Genomic DNA, 18,017 nt, shown 5'->3' with positions numbered 1-18,017 from the left:
GGCTGAGGAGGGATTTGAACCCTGGTCCTCCAGTTCGGAGTCCCAACACTCTAACTATTACACCACACTGCTCCTCGGCACACAGCTATCTGCATTTTGGGACTCTCATTAGAGGGAACAGGGCTCTATGAAGCTTGTCACGATAGGCTCCTGAAGTGCAAAAAGTACCACTCCTCCACTTATTATGGGATGCACTCCTCTAACTTGTTTCCGGCGAGAGTAAAAACAAAACTCTTAAGGTTTTGTCAGAATAGTGTTTATATGGCTTGAAGCTAGCTTTTAGACGGATGACAAGCTGCTTGTGTTGGCTCTTCCTTCTGGGGTGATTTGTGCTAAATGCTACTGCTCTTAATTTTTTTATTGTTACTTTTTTTAAAAAAAACACGCCACTTTTTCTTTTTTGCAAGCCGCCCAGAGAACACGGTCGATGGGCGGTTAATAAATGCCTAAAGTAAAATAAAGCAAGCAGCAGCTGCCGCGGCAACCCCCTTCCCGCACGTCCCCTCCGCACTCTCTTCCTCCTCCTCGCCGGCCAGGCCAAGCCAGGCCCCCTTCCGAAAGGCCCGCCTCCCCCTTGTCCTCCGCCACCGCCTCCCTCGCCGGCTTGTCCCCTCTGGCCCCGGCCGCGTCTCTGTGCAGCGGCCCCGCCATGGCAGCGGCACTGGCGGCCTTGCGAGCGCTGCGGCGGGTTGGGCCTGGCACGGCTTCTGCCGCCGCCGCCGCCGCTGCTCCTTGTGCAGCCGGCTTGGCCAGGCCCCGTCGCGCCTTAGTCGGCTGCTCCCAGGCCGCCTGGGCCAATAGCAGCAGCAGCCAGGCCGCCCCGGCTCGGAGGCTCAGCACCAGCCCCGCGTTGCTGCTCGCCGGTGAGTCGCGGCGGGGAGGAGAGGAAGCGAGAGGGATGAATGGGCGCCGTGGGGTCACGGGGCGGAGAAGTGGGCGGCGGAGGGTGCAGTGCAAGGGGCCCGATCCGGAGGCAAGCACTCCTGCGCAAGGAAGCCTTTGCACTGAATGGGAGCGGCGGAGGAGCTTCAGTCGCTCTCGTTGGGTGGAGGGAGGGGGTGCTGCTGCTGCTGCTTTGCAACCCAAGCCTGCGCGTGCCTTTCTCAGAAGGAAGCCCCTGAGAATCAAGAGGCGGCTTACTCCCAAGTAAGCGTGCCTAAGAGTGCAGCTGGGCAGCCCAAACTTATGCGAGTTTACCTCACTTGAGTTCAAAGTGGCTTATACCCCCAGCAGCCGGTCATAGATTTGCAGTTTGTTTGCTGCTACACACCATGCATTTAAAGCACATCCCCTGTCCCCAATGAATCCTGGGAACTGCAGTTTGAACAGAGCTACAATTCCCAGCACCCTTAACAAACTACAGTTGCTGAAGTTCTTTTTTTGGGGGGTAGGGGGATATGAGTTAAATGTGTAAGTAAAGGTAAAGGGACCCCTGACCATTAGGTCCAGTTGTGACCGACGCTGGGATTGCGGTGCTCATCTCGCTTTACTGGCCGAGGGAGCCGGCGTACAGCTTCCAGGTCATGTGGCCAGCATGACTAAGCCGCTTCTGGAGAACCAGAGCAGCGCACGGAAACACCGTTTACCTTCCCGCCAGAGTGGTACCTATTTATCTACTTGCACTTTGACGTGCTTTCAAACTGCTAGGTTGGCAGGAGCAGGAACCAAGCAACGGGAGCTCACCCCATCGCGGGGATTCAAACCACTGACCTTCTGATCGGCAAGTCCTAGGCTTTGTGGTTTAACCCACAGCGCCACCCGCGTCCCTCAGTTAAATGTGTACAGAGCCTCAAAAACTGCAGTCCTAAACACACCTGGGTGTGAGCCCCATTGAGTTCAATAGGACTTTCTTTTGAGTAGACAAAGTTAGGATGGAGCTTTTCAGTACTGCAATCCTGAGCACATTTATTGGGAGTAAGCACTGTTGAACACAGTGGGACTCATTTCTGAGTAACATGCCTAGGATTTAATTGTGCAAAACTTATGAGATTTTGGGATATTTAACCTCTCGAGACAGGAGGGAAGGGATTGCTTTGGTTGAGAGCCAGTGTGGTGTAGTGGTTAAGAGCAGTAGATTCGTAATCTGGGGAACCGGGTTCGCGTCTCCGCTCCTCCACATGCAGCTGCTGGGTGACCTTGGGCCAGTCACACTTCTCTGAAGTCTCTCAGCCCCACTCACCTCACAGAGTGTTTGTTGTGGGGGAGGAAGGGAAAGGAGAATGTTAGCCGCTTTGAGACTCCTTCGGGTAGTGATAAAGCGGGATATCAAATCCAAACTCTTCTTCTTCTTGACCCAGCTATGGGTGTTCAAACTTAAAATCTGTCTTGTGTGCAGTACAGAGTTTGTGCTGTTATTGGCTCATAGGCTGACTTTATGCAGTCTTTACCCTACATTTTTGCAGGATTCGAATCATGCTTCCTGCATGCCCAAGACCTAATCAAAGAATAGAGGTTGCATTCCTTCATTACCCCATAAATGTTAATAAACATCCATGGAAGCACTGTTGTCCGTACAGGGTTAATTTTATTGCAGCATTTGCTTAGTTTGCCATTCATATCCAGTGACACACCCACTCTGATTGGATCTGACTCTTTGGACTGGGTCTTGTGTTGCTGTGCGGCATAGTAATTTATTGCATTGCTTGTCATTCCCTATGCACCCTCATTTTTTCTCAGATTAAATTCTGCAAGATGGGGATGGAGGGTTTTTTTTGGTTTTTTGCAGCAGGCATATGGAATTAGGGTCATGAGATTTTACTGTTAATGTTACCTCAGGCCCAGGTGGCTGAATGCGACCCTCTATGCCTCTCTGTATGGCTTTCAGGACTCTTTCCAGGCTACACCCCTTCCCTAGGCCGCATCCTGCACAAGCCCTGCTCTGTACTATTACCTGCTTGTAATGTGTCCTTGAACTCTGATAATTCCTATTGCTTGCCTGGACGGAGCAGGGGTGTTTATGTGCCTGGAATGTAGCCTACTGTACAAAGGTAAGAGTTGCATCCATTGCCCACACCACTTTTGCTTTTGTACCCAGTTGGAAGGTTGCCCACAAGGCAGTGCAGCCCTTGGGCCGAAAAAGGCCCTGCCATCCCTGTATTATTTTAAGTGCTGCAAGGCTTCATTCACTTGAATGGTAGATTGTGCTGCAGAACTTATTTCAAGTGGTGTATGCATATTGGTGGGACCACTAAGTTGTGCTTGCTCATGGTGGAGAAAAAGGGGGAGAAAGATTTGGGGAGAGGGTCCCGGGAGGGGAGGCACAGCTTTATAATCACACAAGATTGGGCAAAGGAGTGCGAGTGGTGTGAGATTTCAAGGGTACTAGGCATGCTTGCCCAAGGTCTGTGTTTCCTTTGGGACAATGAGGTGCAGAAGAGACTGTGGCATCTTGATCATATATGGTTTATTTACATGTATTTACAACCTGAGTCTAGATAGAGGAAGTTCACAGCATTACACTCCAAGGGGGTCTCTTGCTTCTCTCATAGGGGCAGTAGCAGCTCTCCTGTTCCTCTCACGGCTGCCATGTTGGATCCAAAAACTGCCAGCAAACATTTGACTTGGCCTCTACTTTCCTGCTTGCCAAACCGCTAGCCCACCGCAGTTGTGCCCCTCCCTTCTGAAACTGGGCTTTTGTCTCTGCTAACTCACTCTCACCTCAGGAGGGGATTTTCCCATTTGTTTTCCTGCCCAGAGAGTCTCTGTGAATAGCCTCTTTGATCAACCATTTCTTTGTGGTCTTCTAATGGTCCATCTCTCTAGGCAATTACTTCATCAGGAAAGCAGCCTGGCTTTTTTTAAACATGGCTTTTTTAACAGGCTAAATTCAATGTTTGGCACCCCAGATTTAGAAAGGGGGACCAGAATTAGAAGGGGAGTCCAGGCATCCCACAGATTTATAGCACCGTGGGCTATTTTATGATATTTGACTGTGGTGTGTTGACTGGAATCCCAGCTTTTCTCGCTGGTTTTAATTAACTGCAGGGAAGTGCAAACGTAATTCATAGATGGACATTATCCAAAGGAGCTTCACTCCTTAGGACTTCTGGTGTGTTAGCCCTGAATAATAATAAAAATCACCACTGCAGAAATAATATGTGGTGTGCAGCAAATTGTTTCTAAGACTACCAATTCAGACTGCAGATTGGGATGGCTCAGGAAGTTGGATCTTTTAGTTATGCCCCATGTAAAAAGACTCATCCACTCTGAACACTGCTGTGCAATTTCCTCCTCTGAAATTGGAACAGTTGAAAGGGAGATGTGCCTCTATACCAGACTAAGACCTGGGAGACCTGGGTTCTAGTCCCCCCTTTACCATGAAGCTCCTTGAGTTACCTTGGGCCAGTCACAGTCTCTCAGCCCAGTCTACCTCACAGAGTTGATGTGAATATAAAATGGAGGTGAAAGAACTAGGTATAAAACCACCTTTACCTTCGTGGAGGAAAGGTTGGATATAAATGTAATGGTGAATGAATGAATGAAATTGATTTACATCTTGGATTTGGGAGTCGTATTTTTTTTGTACTTGAAATAGGAAAGCAGGCTACCTTTTTCTAATTCCTGCTTGCAAACTTCTTGGAACTAGGAAATCAAGTGCTTTTTTATGTTGACACTTTTTAAGGTACAACCTTGAGGCAAAAAAAAAAAGGTTTAGAGAAAGCAAGGTGTGTTAAAATGTTCTGTTTTCTTCATTCAGCCCGTCGATTCACAGACAAGCATGAATGGATAACAGTTGAAAACAGTATTGGAACCGTAGGAATCAGCAACTTTGCACAGGTACTGCTTCTTTCTCTCTCTCTCTCTCTCTCTCTCTCTCTCTCTCTCTCTCTCTCTCTCTCTCTCTCTCAGCTTTGTGCTACAAAATTGACATCTATCAGCCTTTTCTGTTGGCCTTGGTCTTTGGCTCCTTTATTGCCTATTCTGCATGTAGAGCCAAATTGTAGACTTGGAACTCCAACATTATTGGCCACTTTAAACCATCCTCTCCTCCCTTCAGCAGTTTGGCTCTGTATCTTACACTTAGGACTCAATGGGAACCTTGGCTCAAAGCATTTTTTGCTTTTTGTTTGTTTAATTGTTGATAATACTTTTTAATGCATGTGTTTATAGGGCTGAATGCGTCCTTGTAATAGGAGTTGGAAAATCCCCAGGTGCTTGGTTAGTTCCCTATGCACCTAAATATTTCAGTAGGGTCTATGATTTTGCAGACAGAACAACAACAAAATGGCTGTGTGTGTGCTGGAGCCTAAGAAATAGAAATGTTTATTGCCCTGCTTATATATTTATTGCCTCATTTGCAGTGGTGGTGGTGATGGATAGCACCTGAACCTTTGCTCTCTGCATAGGAACTATGTAATTTCTTAAATGAAATTGGGACTGCAAGTGTCATTTGGTCTGCATCCAGCTTGGCTGGTCGCAACTTGCGCAAGACCCAGAGCAGAGCTTTCTCATGGCATCCTTGAAAAGTTTCTCCATTCCTCATCTGTAAAAATAAAGAGCAGCTGTTTGAAAAGGCTTTCCTCATCGCCCAAAAGCACATGGCCAAATTTTATTGTGTCAAAAAACGTGTACAGAAATGCATATATTAGGGCAAAGCGTGCATAATTAGACGTGTTGTATTGGTGAAAATAGCATAGAAAATGCATCATATTAGGGAATATTGCTTTGCAAAAACATGTAGATTAGAAAAAATAGTATACAGAAATTAGGGGGAATTTGTGCTAAAATGCTGATTAATTTTCATGAGGGCTTTTTTTAAAATTGCAAACTGATATAAAAATGTGGAGTGCTAAATTTCAGAAAAACTGAGAGAAAATTGATGGATTCACCCATCCCTAACCAGCAGACAGACTGCCACATAGGCAGATCCTTGCCCTATGCCTACCTTTGCCAATTTTGTGCCCTCCAGCTGTTTTGGACTATACCCGTGGTTGGGGCTCTTGGGAGTTGTAGTCCATAACAGCTGGAGGGCAAGCTATGCCAAAGCCAGAGATACCGTAACCAGTAAAGTTATGGCCATGTTTAAACCATCCACAGATCTTGTGGTATTTCATTGCTCTTGCTTATCTAAACCTAGATATGCCTGGTGCACAACCTATTATTTGTTTGTTTGTTTGTTTTCTTGAACATTTATAATTCACAGCCTAACAAGGAAATTTGCAACAGGTTAAATAAAATCCGTCTCTAGCTCTCTATAAAACATTTAAAAGTCAGTAGATGCTGGTTGGCTTAAACAAAAATTCTTACAGTAAAGGCCTGTCTGAACAGTGCAGTTTTCGGAAGATATCTGAAGGAGGGGACGGTTCTGGCTGAACCTCTACAGGTTGGCAGTTCCACAAAGCAGATGGGGGAGACCTGATCCTCAGGGTCCCTTCCCACTCTACAATTCTATGATCAGAGGGTTTCAGGGATGAAGGCGGAGTACAAGGGATCAGGCGGTCCCTAAGGTACCTTGGGCCCAAGTTGCGTAAGCGCTTTGTAAATTAACACAAGATCCTTGAAGCAGGCCCGGTGGCAAAATCAGCAGCCAGTGTTGCTCTCCTTGTTGCATTACAAGAGGGAAGTTGGAGCCATTGCTGCAATACAATGCACACACAAAGGTGGTCTGGGAAAGGGGGCCTGGTCCATCCCTAACAACAGCTGTAAGTGGCTGGATGGTGGTAACATGGGTCTTTGTGTGTCTCAGGTGCTCCTAAGCTGGTGTGGCTGAGAGACTCTACAGCTGCTTCTCTCTTCATTCATCACCCTCCAGTTTGACTTTGCTGTGTATGAGAAGCCAGTTATATTATCCTTGAGAAATCAGTCATGTTTATGACTTGTTTGTGATACAGTTCATTTGCCAGACTAAAGCGTATTCAGAGACAGGTGTGGGAAGGTTTGCAGCCCATGTTTGATGTGGTTTTTGGGAACTGCAATAGGAATAGTGCCACCAGCTTCTGGAGTGTGTGGATTATAACGTGGTGCATTTGTTCCTTGCTTAAATTCTTGCCAGGAGGAAGGCGGGGGGTGGGATTCCAACTTTTTGATAGCTTTCTCAGTTAACAATTTTTGCTGATGTCTGAATGTTTTTGTTTCAGGAAGCACTAGGAGACGTTGTTTATTGTAGTCTTCCAGAAATTGGAACAAAGCTGAACAAACAGGGTAAGTGATTTTCTTTACTTTTTGGCACTTTTAACACTTTGCAACATTGGCAGAAAGCAATGCATTTTGATTTAAATGGTAGCGGCTTTCTTGGATTAGAACCCCAAAGGCTAATTTAGGTATTTTTCAACAGCTTGAGCATACTGAGTTGTTTGTGTGTGTTTAAGGACTTTGAATAGAAGGCTCCTTCTGTTTCCCCACCTCCAGTGTTATGGCACAAGCAACTTTTAAGAGATCATTACTTTGGAAAGTTGGTCATGTGGAATTGGGGTGGGGTGGGTGGGGTCCTGTTGTTGGAAACTGCATCTTTGGAGTTGCTTACGTAAGGAGATCTAATTGTGCACCCACTGAGATCTAAGCCTTCTCCTTTTCATAGCCTCCACTCTTGTAAAGAGGGAGAGGAAACATAGTTTTTCCTCTCTAATGTTGTGTACACATTATACCGGCTTTAAAACAAAGTAGCGTTGTTTCTTTCCTGCTGCATTTCAAACCACATTTGGACATCATTGCACACATCGGTACAGTTGGATGTGTTGCCAGGTGGCCTGCTGTCTGTCTGCACTAAAGGATGGAGAAGCGATGTGGATGTTTTCTTATTGCTTATGTTTTTCTAATCGGATTAAAGCTGGCTTGGGGGAAAACACATCAAAATGCAATATTTCTCAAGAAACTACAGGATCATAGCTAACGCTATGTGTACACAGCTTCATATAGGGAGTGCACTGGATGCAGAGTAAAGGTGTACACCACCTAGGCTGAACTTGAGCCTGGATTTACCTGAATTCCTAATCTTTCAACACTGGAGCTCCCTAGCTTTAGAAAATTCTTGTGGCAGCGCAAAGTAGCTCTCAACTTCCTCGAAGCCCAGTTAATTCGGTTTCTAAATTAAATGCTTTGCTCTCTTCAATTCTGTATTTCAGATGAATTTGGTGCTTTGGAAAGTGTGAAGGCTGCTAGTGAACTCTATTCCCCCCTCACAGGAGAAGTAACGGAAATCAACACTGCCCTTGCTGATAATCCAGGACTTGTCAACAAATCTTGCTACCAAGATGGTAAGGGAGGCATTTTAACTTTGCAAAAGTGTTTCCACCATCATTGAGTTGGAAGGATAACAGTGGGACTCATTTTGTATTGTCTTGTGCATGCAGCAGTGAGGTTTATTTGAAAGCATTTTTATCCCATTCATCGGCTGAAAAATGCTCACAAAGCATTTTATAAATATCAGTGATAAGGTAATCCCTACTCTCAGGCTGACGGAAAAGGGACAGGGAGAGAGGAGGCGCAAAGCAAACTCAGCACTATTTCTTAGGTCCAGAGTTCTTTTAATGACCATTCTGAAAAGATTGCAAGGAAAGGGAGAGCCAAGAGTTGCTGATATTTCAGCAGAGAGGCCCTGCAGTTCCATCTATCTCCTTTTCTCCTGTAGTCACGAATGGAATGGCTTATATATGTATTCTCATCTTCAACTAGTGAAAAGTTACCTATTTCCTATGAGACTTTTATGCTTGTTGACATGAATGGAAATTGCTATGGTCAAGAGCCATCATTTTACTAGAGCTCCAAGGAGTTGTGTGTGCTGCTGCTGCTTCTAATTGAGTTGCTTTTATGCTCATAGGTTGGCTTATCAAGATGACTGTGGATAACCCTTCAGAATTTGATGAACTCATGAGTGAAGATGCATATGAAAAATACATAAAATCTATTGAGGAGTGATCCAAATGTTAACAGTAAACCAATGCAGACCATTTTCTTCACTGTAGATTGTCCTAAATTAGTGGTGTACAGAAGGTTCAACTCTGAGCAGCTTATCCAGGAAATTTTCAAGGAAAATATGCTGCCTTTGATTCAAATTGTGCTGATCTATGCCCACAAGTGACTGCAAGTCAAAACATTTTCATTTGGGGTGGCGTGTCTATCTTCACTTCTAGTACATGTATTGTTTTTTAGTCAAATAAATGTAATTATAGGATGTCAAGAGTTTGAAGTTCATAATTACATCTGGAGTAGAATAACCTTTGTTCCTAAAATAAACCTAAGCATTGATAAAGTAGAACTGTAACAGCCTTAATTTCGCAGCACAAACTGTGCTTCTCAGCTCCACGGGTTTTATTCCCTCCCCAAGACGGCAGTCTGCTTTCAATCACGTTTTGTAATATTAAGGCTGCATTGCTGCCTTCAGAATTAGTGAAGGTTCCAGGTGACTAGAGCAGAACCAGATTTCACCTTTTTAAGCGAAACTGTGGAGGTGTGGCCATCCTCTGCAGATAAGGCTCCCTGCTTTGCCTTGGAACAGATAACAGAAGTTAATAAAAAATCCTGACTTTACCAAGTGTGTTTGCTGTTCTTTTTGTGTGTGTTCTACAGTAGCCTCTCTAGGGTTAATATTTAAATGATGAGCTTTCAGGTGGCATTTTGGAATGTGCAGGATCAATCTGCAGTGTAATGCATTTGGCTGATTGGCGTGTCTGCCCTACAAATTCTAAGCAATGTTTTGAAACGGTCAAATGAGCTGGGTTAGGTTATCTGGGGAACTGAAAACGTCAATGTGCAGCCTGTGGTGGAGTTAAATGGCAGTCAAAGATAAGTCTAATAATCCGTAGTACAGTGGTACCTCAGGTTAAGTACTTAATTCGTTCCGGAGGTCCGTACTTAACCTGAAACTGTTCTTAACCTGAAGCACCACTTTAGCTAGTGGGGCCTCCTGCTGCTGCCGCGCTGCTGGAGCATGATTTCTGTTCTCATCCTGAAGCAAAGTTCTTAACCTGAGGTAATATTTCTGGGTTAGCTGAGTCTGTAACCTGAAGCATATGTAACCCGAGGTACCACTGTAGTTACGTTTTTAATAACTGTTGTTGAAAGCATTTTCCTTGACAAAGATGCAGTGAAGATAAGGGCCAGGCAGTCAATCCGTAATGAATAGAACTCCAACTGCTTGGGGGTATCAGCTGTGTTAATGGCACTGATAAAGCAGCATGTGATCTGAGGCATGTGCCCGGGGATCCTTCAGATTGTGCCTACCCACCTCTGACAATGCGAGGGATTTTTGGATACGTCTCTTGAATTTCTTGGGCAGCAGACTTGGCTTAGCACCAGTCCAGGGTAAAGAACACAGCAAGAAAAACTGCTTTCTGAAGTCTGGGAACAGATGAAACAGTTTTTCATTTCCCTCAGTGTATTCTTATTTATGATTTTATTTACTTACTGTATTTATATCTCACCTTTTTCTCAAGATGGTATGCATGGTTCTTCCCCTCCACATTTAATCCCCACAACAACCTTCGGAAGTTGGATAGGCTAAGAGCAGTGACTGGCCCAAGGTTGCCCAGTGAGCTTCATGGCCAAGTGGGGATTTGAACCCAGGTCTCTCAGTTCCCAATCTGACACTCTTAACTACTATACCACACTTGCTCATCTTTCCTTGGCACATCAGCTCTGCAGATGGAAAAGTGGGGTTGATGCATGGATTTTTGTTCTTCCTCAGTGACATTAAGAAAAAGGAAAGAATGGGTGGACTCCTGTGTTATCAACCCCCTCCCCTTAAAGGCATCCACCTGGTGGCTATCACTACTACTTGTAGCCAGTTCCAGAGTTTTAACTATGCAGTGTGAAGAAGCACTTCCTTTGGTCTGCCCTGCATCTTCACTAGGTGACCCTAGTATTATGGGAAAGAATCACATTCTCCATGCCATGCCTAATTCTCTACTCCTCTATCATGTCCTTCCTTACTTGCCATTTTTCTAAACTAAAAAGCCTCCAGTGCTGTAACATTTCATCAAAGGGGGAGTTGCTCCAACCTCTGGAATCATTTCCACTGTTGTTTTCTGAACCTTTTCCAGATCTACAGCAGCCTTTTTCAGGTATGGGGACCTGGGCTCTGCCCAGTGTGACTGCACCACAGGCAGATTAGTATAATTGCATTATGATACAGCAGAGCTTTCCAAACTTCATGTTGGTGACACTTTTAGACATGCATCATTTCACGACACAGTAATTCAGTTTTACTAGCAAACAGGAGGTTAAACTGTGAACCGCCCTGAGACCCCTGGGTATAGGGTGGTATATAAATTCTACCCCCCCCCCAAAAAAAACCTAACCCCTTTCCAGCCCTGGGAGGACTGGGGGGAGCATTCATGTGACAGACATAAACACTGCAGCTGACCCACTTAACAAGTTGTCACACACAGTTTGGAAAACTCTGTGATACAGGGTATGGGATTTTATTTTCAGTCCCTTTCAGTAATGATCCCTAATGTTGCCTTTTTCACTGCTGCCACACACTAGGTTGATGTCTTCATTAAGTTTATGCTCAAAGAACAATAAGAGCAAAAATGCCCACAGAGGCTTTGAAGTAATTAAACCCATTGCAGAGAAATTCAAAAATGCCCAAGAAGCATTAGTGAGTGGGACAGGAATGGGATAGGCACTCCTAGAGCAATTTTTGGTAAATCCTAACTCTTCCCCCCTCCATACATTAATAAATGGGATGTCCCAACAATTTTTCCAGGTCTCCCTCAAACCTGGCTCCAGTTCTCACAGACCGTTTGAAGTGATGTCTAAACATACCTCTTGCGAGAGGCTGAGATGATTGCTCCTGTCAGTGACTTTGAGCGGGTCATTCACTCGCTGCAAATGTTGTAAGGGATAGGAATGTTGGCAGAAAGGCAGGCAGGTTGCCCCATCAATTTCAGGCTGCCCTGAGGCCCACAGGAGGCTGCACTCGAGAGAGAGGATTTAGGGAATGTTTCATCTCCACCCAGCAGGATGAAACGTGGAGGGCCACAGGTTAGTTACCTCTGGCCTATTTCTTGTTCAGATGTGTGAGCCCTTTTCTGATGTCCTGTGAAGTGGACACAGGAGGGGTGTCCTGGATGTGCATTCATTAGAATTTCCTAACGGGGACCCCTGCATGTAGCTATACACACACTGGGCTCTATCCATGCAGTTGGGAACCTGCCAGTTGAACATGTGGGAGCACTGGTTTTAGATACTGTATTAATCTAATAATTTGTCAAAAATTGCCCATCTATGATAGAGGACCTTGTGTAAGCACATCGGTTCAGTGCAGAGATAGGGGAACCTGTGGCCTTCCAGATGTTTTTAGTCTCCAACTCCCATCAGCATAAATAAAAATAGTGCACTGAAAAGGATATGTGATCAAGTAGGTGAACATTATGGTCTGCAGCCTAAAACCTTGAAAGACACACTGAGGTTTGCTTAACACATTCCAGTGCTTTGACCCTTTGCTTCCATTGCCCTTTGAAATATTTGTGATGGCAAGCACAGGAAGTCAAGGTCAGAGTGTCCCACTAGCATCTGCCAGCACATGGCACCAAGTACCAGAAACTGGGCTCAAGACCCCCTGCAACTAGTCACCCATGAGACAATTCTACTCCATACAGTCAAGGTTCCGAGACATTTGGAATGCATTTTTGGAACTCTTCACTGAGTAACAGCCACAAATTAGAAGCAGTGGGAAGCACAAGGCAGGGATGGAAACTTCCCCAACTTAATGGATTGCTAATCTAGGACTACAGCAGAACATTAATACTTACTTATCCTAATCCTTATCTGAATGTACGTAACTGAACATTGTAATAGTATGCTAAACAAATGAATAACAGAGATGAAAATACTGCAGCTTAAAAAAAGAAAAAGTGTGAGGTTGGAAGATGATCATGTGAAAACCCTAATAAATCATGGATTTTTAAAAAGTGCATGCCGCACTCCCTCCAGTAGAGGGAGATGGTGCTTTGCCAAGCAACAGGTTTGTGCGCAGAAGCACAAGAGCAGACGAATGCGCTTTCCTAAGGAACATAAACCAGAATACAACACGGTTAACATGTATACATAGGTCTGTTGATCTTACTGTGTTTTAATAGTGGATTATAGCAGAAGGCTATATTATGATGATACTGTTTGACAGATTCGAGTCCCTGGCATCTCCAGGTGGTGCTTGGAGATACTCCTGCCTAAAACTCTGGAAGATCAGCTGCAGGTCAGTGTAGACAATACTGAGCTAGCTTGACCAATGCTCTGGCTCTGTATAAGAGAGTTTCCTATGTACCCCCACCCAGCAGTATGCTGTGGCCTAGTACATAGTCTGAATAAAGTCCTTTGAGGAAGGACGTATCTTTCCTTTGATAACCTTAATTTTCAATCAGTCGGCTGCAAAACACTTGGTGCAGCCTGCTGGGAAAATAACAGGCACAACCGACAAGCTGTTATTTCCAAGCTGCTTCCTAGGGAGAACATTCAAGAACAGCCATGGTGTGTGCTTGCGCCTTTCTTTTTAACACAGGCAACAGCTTAAAGAAAGATATATCCAATCCAGGTATCCAGCACTCCACTGCTATCAAGAAATGAGGGTGAAGGAGCAAATGGGTAGGGTGACCGTGTGTCAGAGGACAGTCTTCTACAAAAAGGCATTCTCTGTTTAAAGGATTGTCCACTCCAAGTCTGGTTTAAAGCTAAGGAAGCCTAAGAAGGGAGAGCAGGAGGGGCCTTTAAGTTGCCCATCAACCATTAGCACACTGAGATGGCATGCAGGGCAGTGTGTTCCCCCAAAAGAGGCCTATCTAGTTCAGCTCTCACAGTGGCCAACCAGATGCCCAAGGGAAGCCTGCAGACAGGACCAGACTGCAACTCCCAGCCACTGGTAGATAGAGGCATATCATGGAGGTTCAACATAGCCATCATGACTAGTAGCCATTGAAAGCCTTGCCCTCTGAATTTGTCCTGATCCTCTTTAGGAACAAAGAGTTTTAACTATGCAGCATGCGGGAAAAGCCATTTTACAGTACTGTCCCGAATCTTCCACAATGAGCTTCGTTGAATGGCCCCAAATTCTAGTATTTTGACAGAATGAGGAAAAAATTGCCAATCTATCATCCAGCCATCTACCAGCAGACTCTGCCTTCTGCCCACGCTAAGCTTGGATGGTGTATTTAGCAACAGATTCATATGATTTAGTCATATGGCTGTGCTGATGTCCTTATTCTGAGCAGCTAAAGTAGCAACCCAACGATCAAGGAACTTCATGCTGTGTGTTTCGATCTGGGAGTCCATTTGCCGCTGTGTTATGTTAGCTTGCTTGCCGTATTGGAATAATGAATCTTGGAAAACTTGCTTTGTAGGGGGTAGAACATAATCAATTACATATCATTTGCAAGCAACAAAGACAGCAAACACTGATTGCATTCACAGGATAGATTTTTGTTATGGACATGGGACGAGTAAGCAAGCTGGCAATTTTCACTCCTGTTTCTGTTGGAACTCTTTGTTCTCCCTATGTCCTCTTCTGTTGCACCTAAGGAAAAATAAAAGTAGACCTGGCAAGCCAGAAGCCTGTCCATGCCCAAGTTGCATCATAGATTAGGGATGGGCATCCTGTCAACACATATATTAGTCCATTTTTGTTTGCTTATTAATCACTTTTGAAGAGGCACTCCAAAGCAACTTACAATATAATAAAAGCACATGCAAAACAGTTACATATAAAAAAAATCAAAACAACTGCATACATTCTTATATATGGATGTGTATATCTATTTTTGTGTGTGCCTGGTTAGCAAAGCATTGTTCCAGGGGCAAATGATAGGGCCGTGTATACAGACCCACAGCAAACACATAAAAGCATTTTATGTGTTTGCTGTGTTTTATGTGTTTGCTGTAGCAAAGCATTGTTCCAGGGGCAAATGATAGGGCCTTGTATACAGACCCACAGCAAACACATAAAATCATTTCAGATCCAATGCAGACACCAGCTAGAATAAAGATCTCCATTTAGAAGGCTTGTTAAAAGAGGAAAGTCTTTAGCAGGCACTGAAAAGACAATTGAGAAAGTGCCTGTTTGATATATAATGGGAGGCAGTTCCAAAGGATAGGAAATGTCCCACTAGAGGCCCAATTCCAACATCCTGGGGAACAGACCTAGGATTATTTGGGTTTGTAGGAGATGAGACTATATGTTCTTTCTTCCTGTTTGTTTTTTAGCTGATAAATAAAATGCTAGCTGAATTCATTTTTAACCCGATGTGGCTGCTATTTTTTATTCTGCTTCTACCGTTGCACTATTTTTGTTAGGCTTATTGATTTGCTGCTTAAACTGCTTTTTGAGTGATTGTTGTAATGCTTTATTCCTAGGAGTATTTTTCTACTGAAGGTGGAGTACAAATTTTTATAAGTGACCCATCTGTTTTTTGCTGCCTGCTTGCCTGTGTCAGCAAAATGGATGTGAGTTTGCAAGCCCCACATCTGGCCACAATAAACTAATGGTGAAGGTAGGAGGGGGGTGAGTTCAACTTGGTGAAGTCACAAGTTGTGCAGAACCTGTGGTTCTTCACATGCTGTTGGACTCCAACTCCCATCAGTCCCAGCCAGTATGGCCAATGGTTAGGGATGATGGGACCTGTAGTCCAGCAGGTGTCTGTAGGGCATATATAAAGGTCTGTTGTGGAGCAAGTGCCTTTTTACTCCATCGGGAAATGAAAGGTGGTATATACATTCCAGAAATGAAGTTGCAAAATTGTGTCAAGTAGCAAAGCATTGTTCCAGGGGCAAATGATAGGGCCGTGTATACAGACCCACCTACCTAATCTCTCCTGCAGGATATTGTTCTGCAAACACATTCCATGTGGGTGGAGGATTTGAAAAGCAGCAGGATTCAACCCTGCTGGGATCTGCTTCTCCAGAGCACACTAGGGATGCTTGGCTGCCACTTGCCCAACTCCTCAGCCCAACAGCCCCGGATCACTCTGGGCAGCCTGATCCTCCTCCTTCTTCTCTGGCAATCACTCGTAGCCAAGTAAGATTGTCTTCCATGAACATGGTCTTGCTGTGTGTGGAGATGGCCGAAAGTACTTGAGTCCCACTCGAGATGAACAGGGGATGCAGAGCGACTGATGCTGAGTGGATTGCCCTGGCCCCCCCACCAGCACTCAACGTGTTAGCAGGGTCATTGAGAGTATCAACGCAGCAGCCTCCCTGTGTCAAATTAAATTAGCAGCAAGCCAATTACCGCAACAGCTTTGTCGGCTAAGCTGACGGTGGCTGGCGCATCTCAATGTCTTCATCACAGAATGAGTGACAAATCTGGCTGCCTCTTTGCCTGGTGCCTCTGCCGTCAACTGATAGAGGATAAAAGATTCTCTTTCACTTTCCATCCCTTGGGAGACATGGGATTTACAATGGTCTCAGATTGCTATCTCTACCGCGAGATGACAGCAGAGTAATCAAACCTGACATTTAAAGGACACGAAGACTGCGTATCGCTGGGGCAGGTGGAGAAAGGCAGGTCATTGCTCTGGCAGCCCTTGGAAGGTGGAAACGTGAGATCTCCCCTTTGCTGAATGGGTAGCAGGAGCCTGGGAGCCAAAGGCAGGCAGGCAAAGTTGAGTCAGATCTCCTACCCACTTTTCATACTGCACACCAAGGGTTCGCCTGAGCACGCTGAGCTTTCCCAGCTGCCCAGCTTTGATTCCGGTTCTGTTGAGACTCATCGCCTGAGTTTGCAATAAGGAGGAACGCTATAAATAGCATTCCAGTCAATATAGTAATCAGCACACCCATATCAACAAAATATTGAAGGCATAATGTAACATATTAACAGAAAAGGCAGAAACCATTCAAAAACAGTTCAGTAACCCAAAATATAATAACATTAACTTTAAAATGATAGACATAACATTTTTTTACCTACCATGTCTAGTAACAACTGCCATTATAGTAAAGCTTTAGTTTTGGGATGTCCTCCAGGGCTTCACACAAGACACATTTCATGTGATTGGTTGAACACTAACTCTGGTCATGTAAAAAGTGCTGTTAAAATGAAATAAATTACAGCCTGAAATGAAGGATAAACCTGGCTCTTATTGACTATGGGTATAAAACTGAGGGAGAAGGAGAGTAATCTTAATTATAGTTTGACATACTCTCAACTTTTATATTCTCCAATCTTGACAGAATTTGAGTACCTGCTTATCCACTCCTCTGCCTGTCCCAAAAGGCTGTGTTTCCCCCCTGGAGGATGCTTACCTGGGAGAAATTGCTGCAGCAAATGTCCTAGAGTTGGCAACACAGGTGTAGTAGAGAAAACCTTTTGGGACTGTCAACAGACTGCCAGAAATAGCCTGGGTCTTCTGTTCCAACAAAAACAGCAAACCTCTGCTTATAGTCTGTATCTTGCCGAGTACAAAGCTTCCCTTTCCGCTCTTGAGATCCCAGTGGGTTTCCCGTGGCTTCCATGTGGTCCCCGGACTATAGGAGTTTCAAAATAGCAGTAGAGGCATTGGTTTTGTAATGTTTCTGAGCTCCCGCTTGCCTCTGTGACTCCAAACAGGAAGGCACATGCTCTGTGAACGTGGATGCAGGCAGCACAGCTGCCCGAGAAACGTGGCCTAACAGGAGACAAGGCATCATCTTTGCCTCTGGGAGAAGTGCAAAAAACGAGTGCTGTGTTAAGATTTAAAAAAGGAGGGAGAAGCAGCACAGCCCTGAACTCCTTGTAGCATCTGCTAGTAAGACCACATAACATTGGTCCAGCTGTGTGAGGCCAAAGGTCCATCTATATCATGTGATCCTTGGTGCAAATTTCACACACACCATGGTGAAAACTTGAGAGGGCTGCAAGCTTGTGTGCAAAAAATAAAATAAAAAACCCACCCTCCCCTCCCTGCACACAGCAAACTTAGCATGCCCAATTAGGTTTGACCATTTGCCCTGACATGCTAGGTATCTATGCAGGTGTTCTCCCCACCACCACCTATCCCCAGACAAAGCATTTAAATTTGCATGCCCACTGTCACCTGCAGCCTGAAGTGGTACAGTCCATGAAAAGCCTGGCCACTCTGTTTGGCTGATTGTATAACTGGACCACTATT

At 44.9% G+C, this 18,017-nt stretch overlaps 1 protein-coding gene across 1 annotated transcript; it reads left to right on the top strand.

Moving 5' to 3' along the window:
• The first annotated feature begins 423 nt into the window (after positions 1-423).
• On the top strand, positions 424-9,465 carry GCSH (glycine cleavage system protein H). Its single transcript, XM_083629835.1, has 5 exons — positions 424-863; positions 4,697-4,776; positions 7,077-7,140; positions 8,061-8,192; positions 8,756-9,465. Exons 1-5 carry the CDS (start codon positions 650-652, stop codon positions 8,851-8,853), a joined length of 588 nt encoding a protein of 195 aa, XP_083485961.1. The 5' UTR covers positions 424-649; the 3' UTR covers positions 8,854-9,465.
• Positions 9,466-18,017: the final 8,552 nt, after the last annotated feature.

The sequence above is a fragment of the Podarcis filfolensis genome, assembly GCF_964270895.1.
Source record: "Podarcis filfolensis genome assembly, chromosome: 8".
NCBI classification, from domain to species: domain Eukaryota; kingdom Metazoa; phylum Chordata; class Lepidosauria; order Squamata; family Lacertidae; genus Podarcis; species Podarcis filfolensis.
This window is presented reverse-complemented; position numbering and strand designations above follow the sequence as displayed.

Bases quoted from the DNA above. Each gene is read 5' to 3' on its own strand.
- GCSH (XM_083629835.1), top strand. From the start codon at position 650: ATGGCAGCGGCACTGGCGGCCTTGCGAGCGCTGCGGCGGGTTGGGCCT. The intron at 4,777-7,076 runs GTACTGCTTCTT...TTTTTGTTTCAG, and splicing joins GAATCAGCAACTTTGCACAG to GAAGCACTAGGAGACGTTGT. The intron at 7,141-8,060 runs GTAAGTGATTTT...TCTGTATTTCAG, and splicing joins AACAAAGCTGAACAAACAGG to ATGAATTTGGTGCTTTGGAA.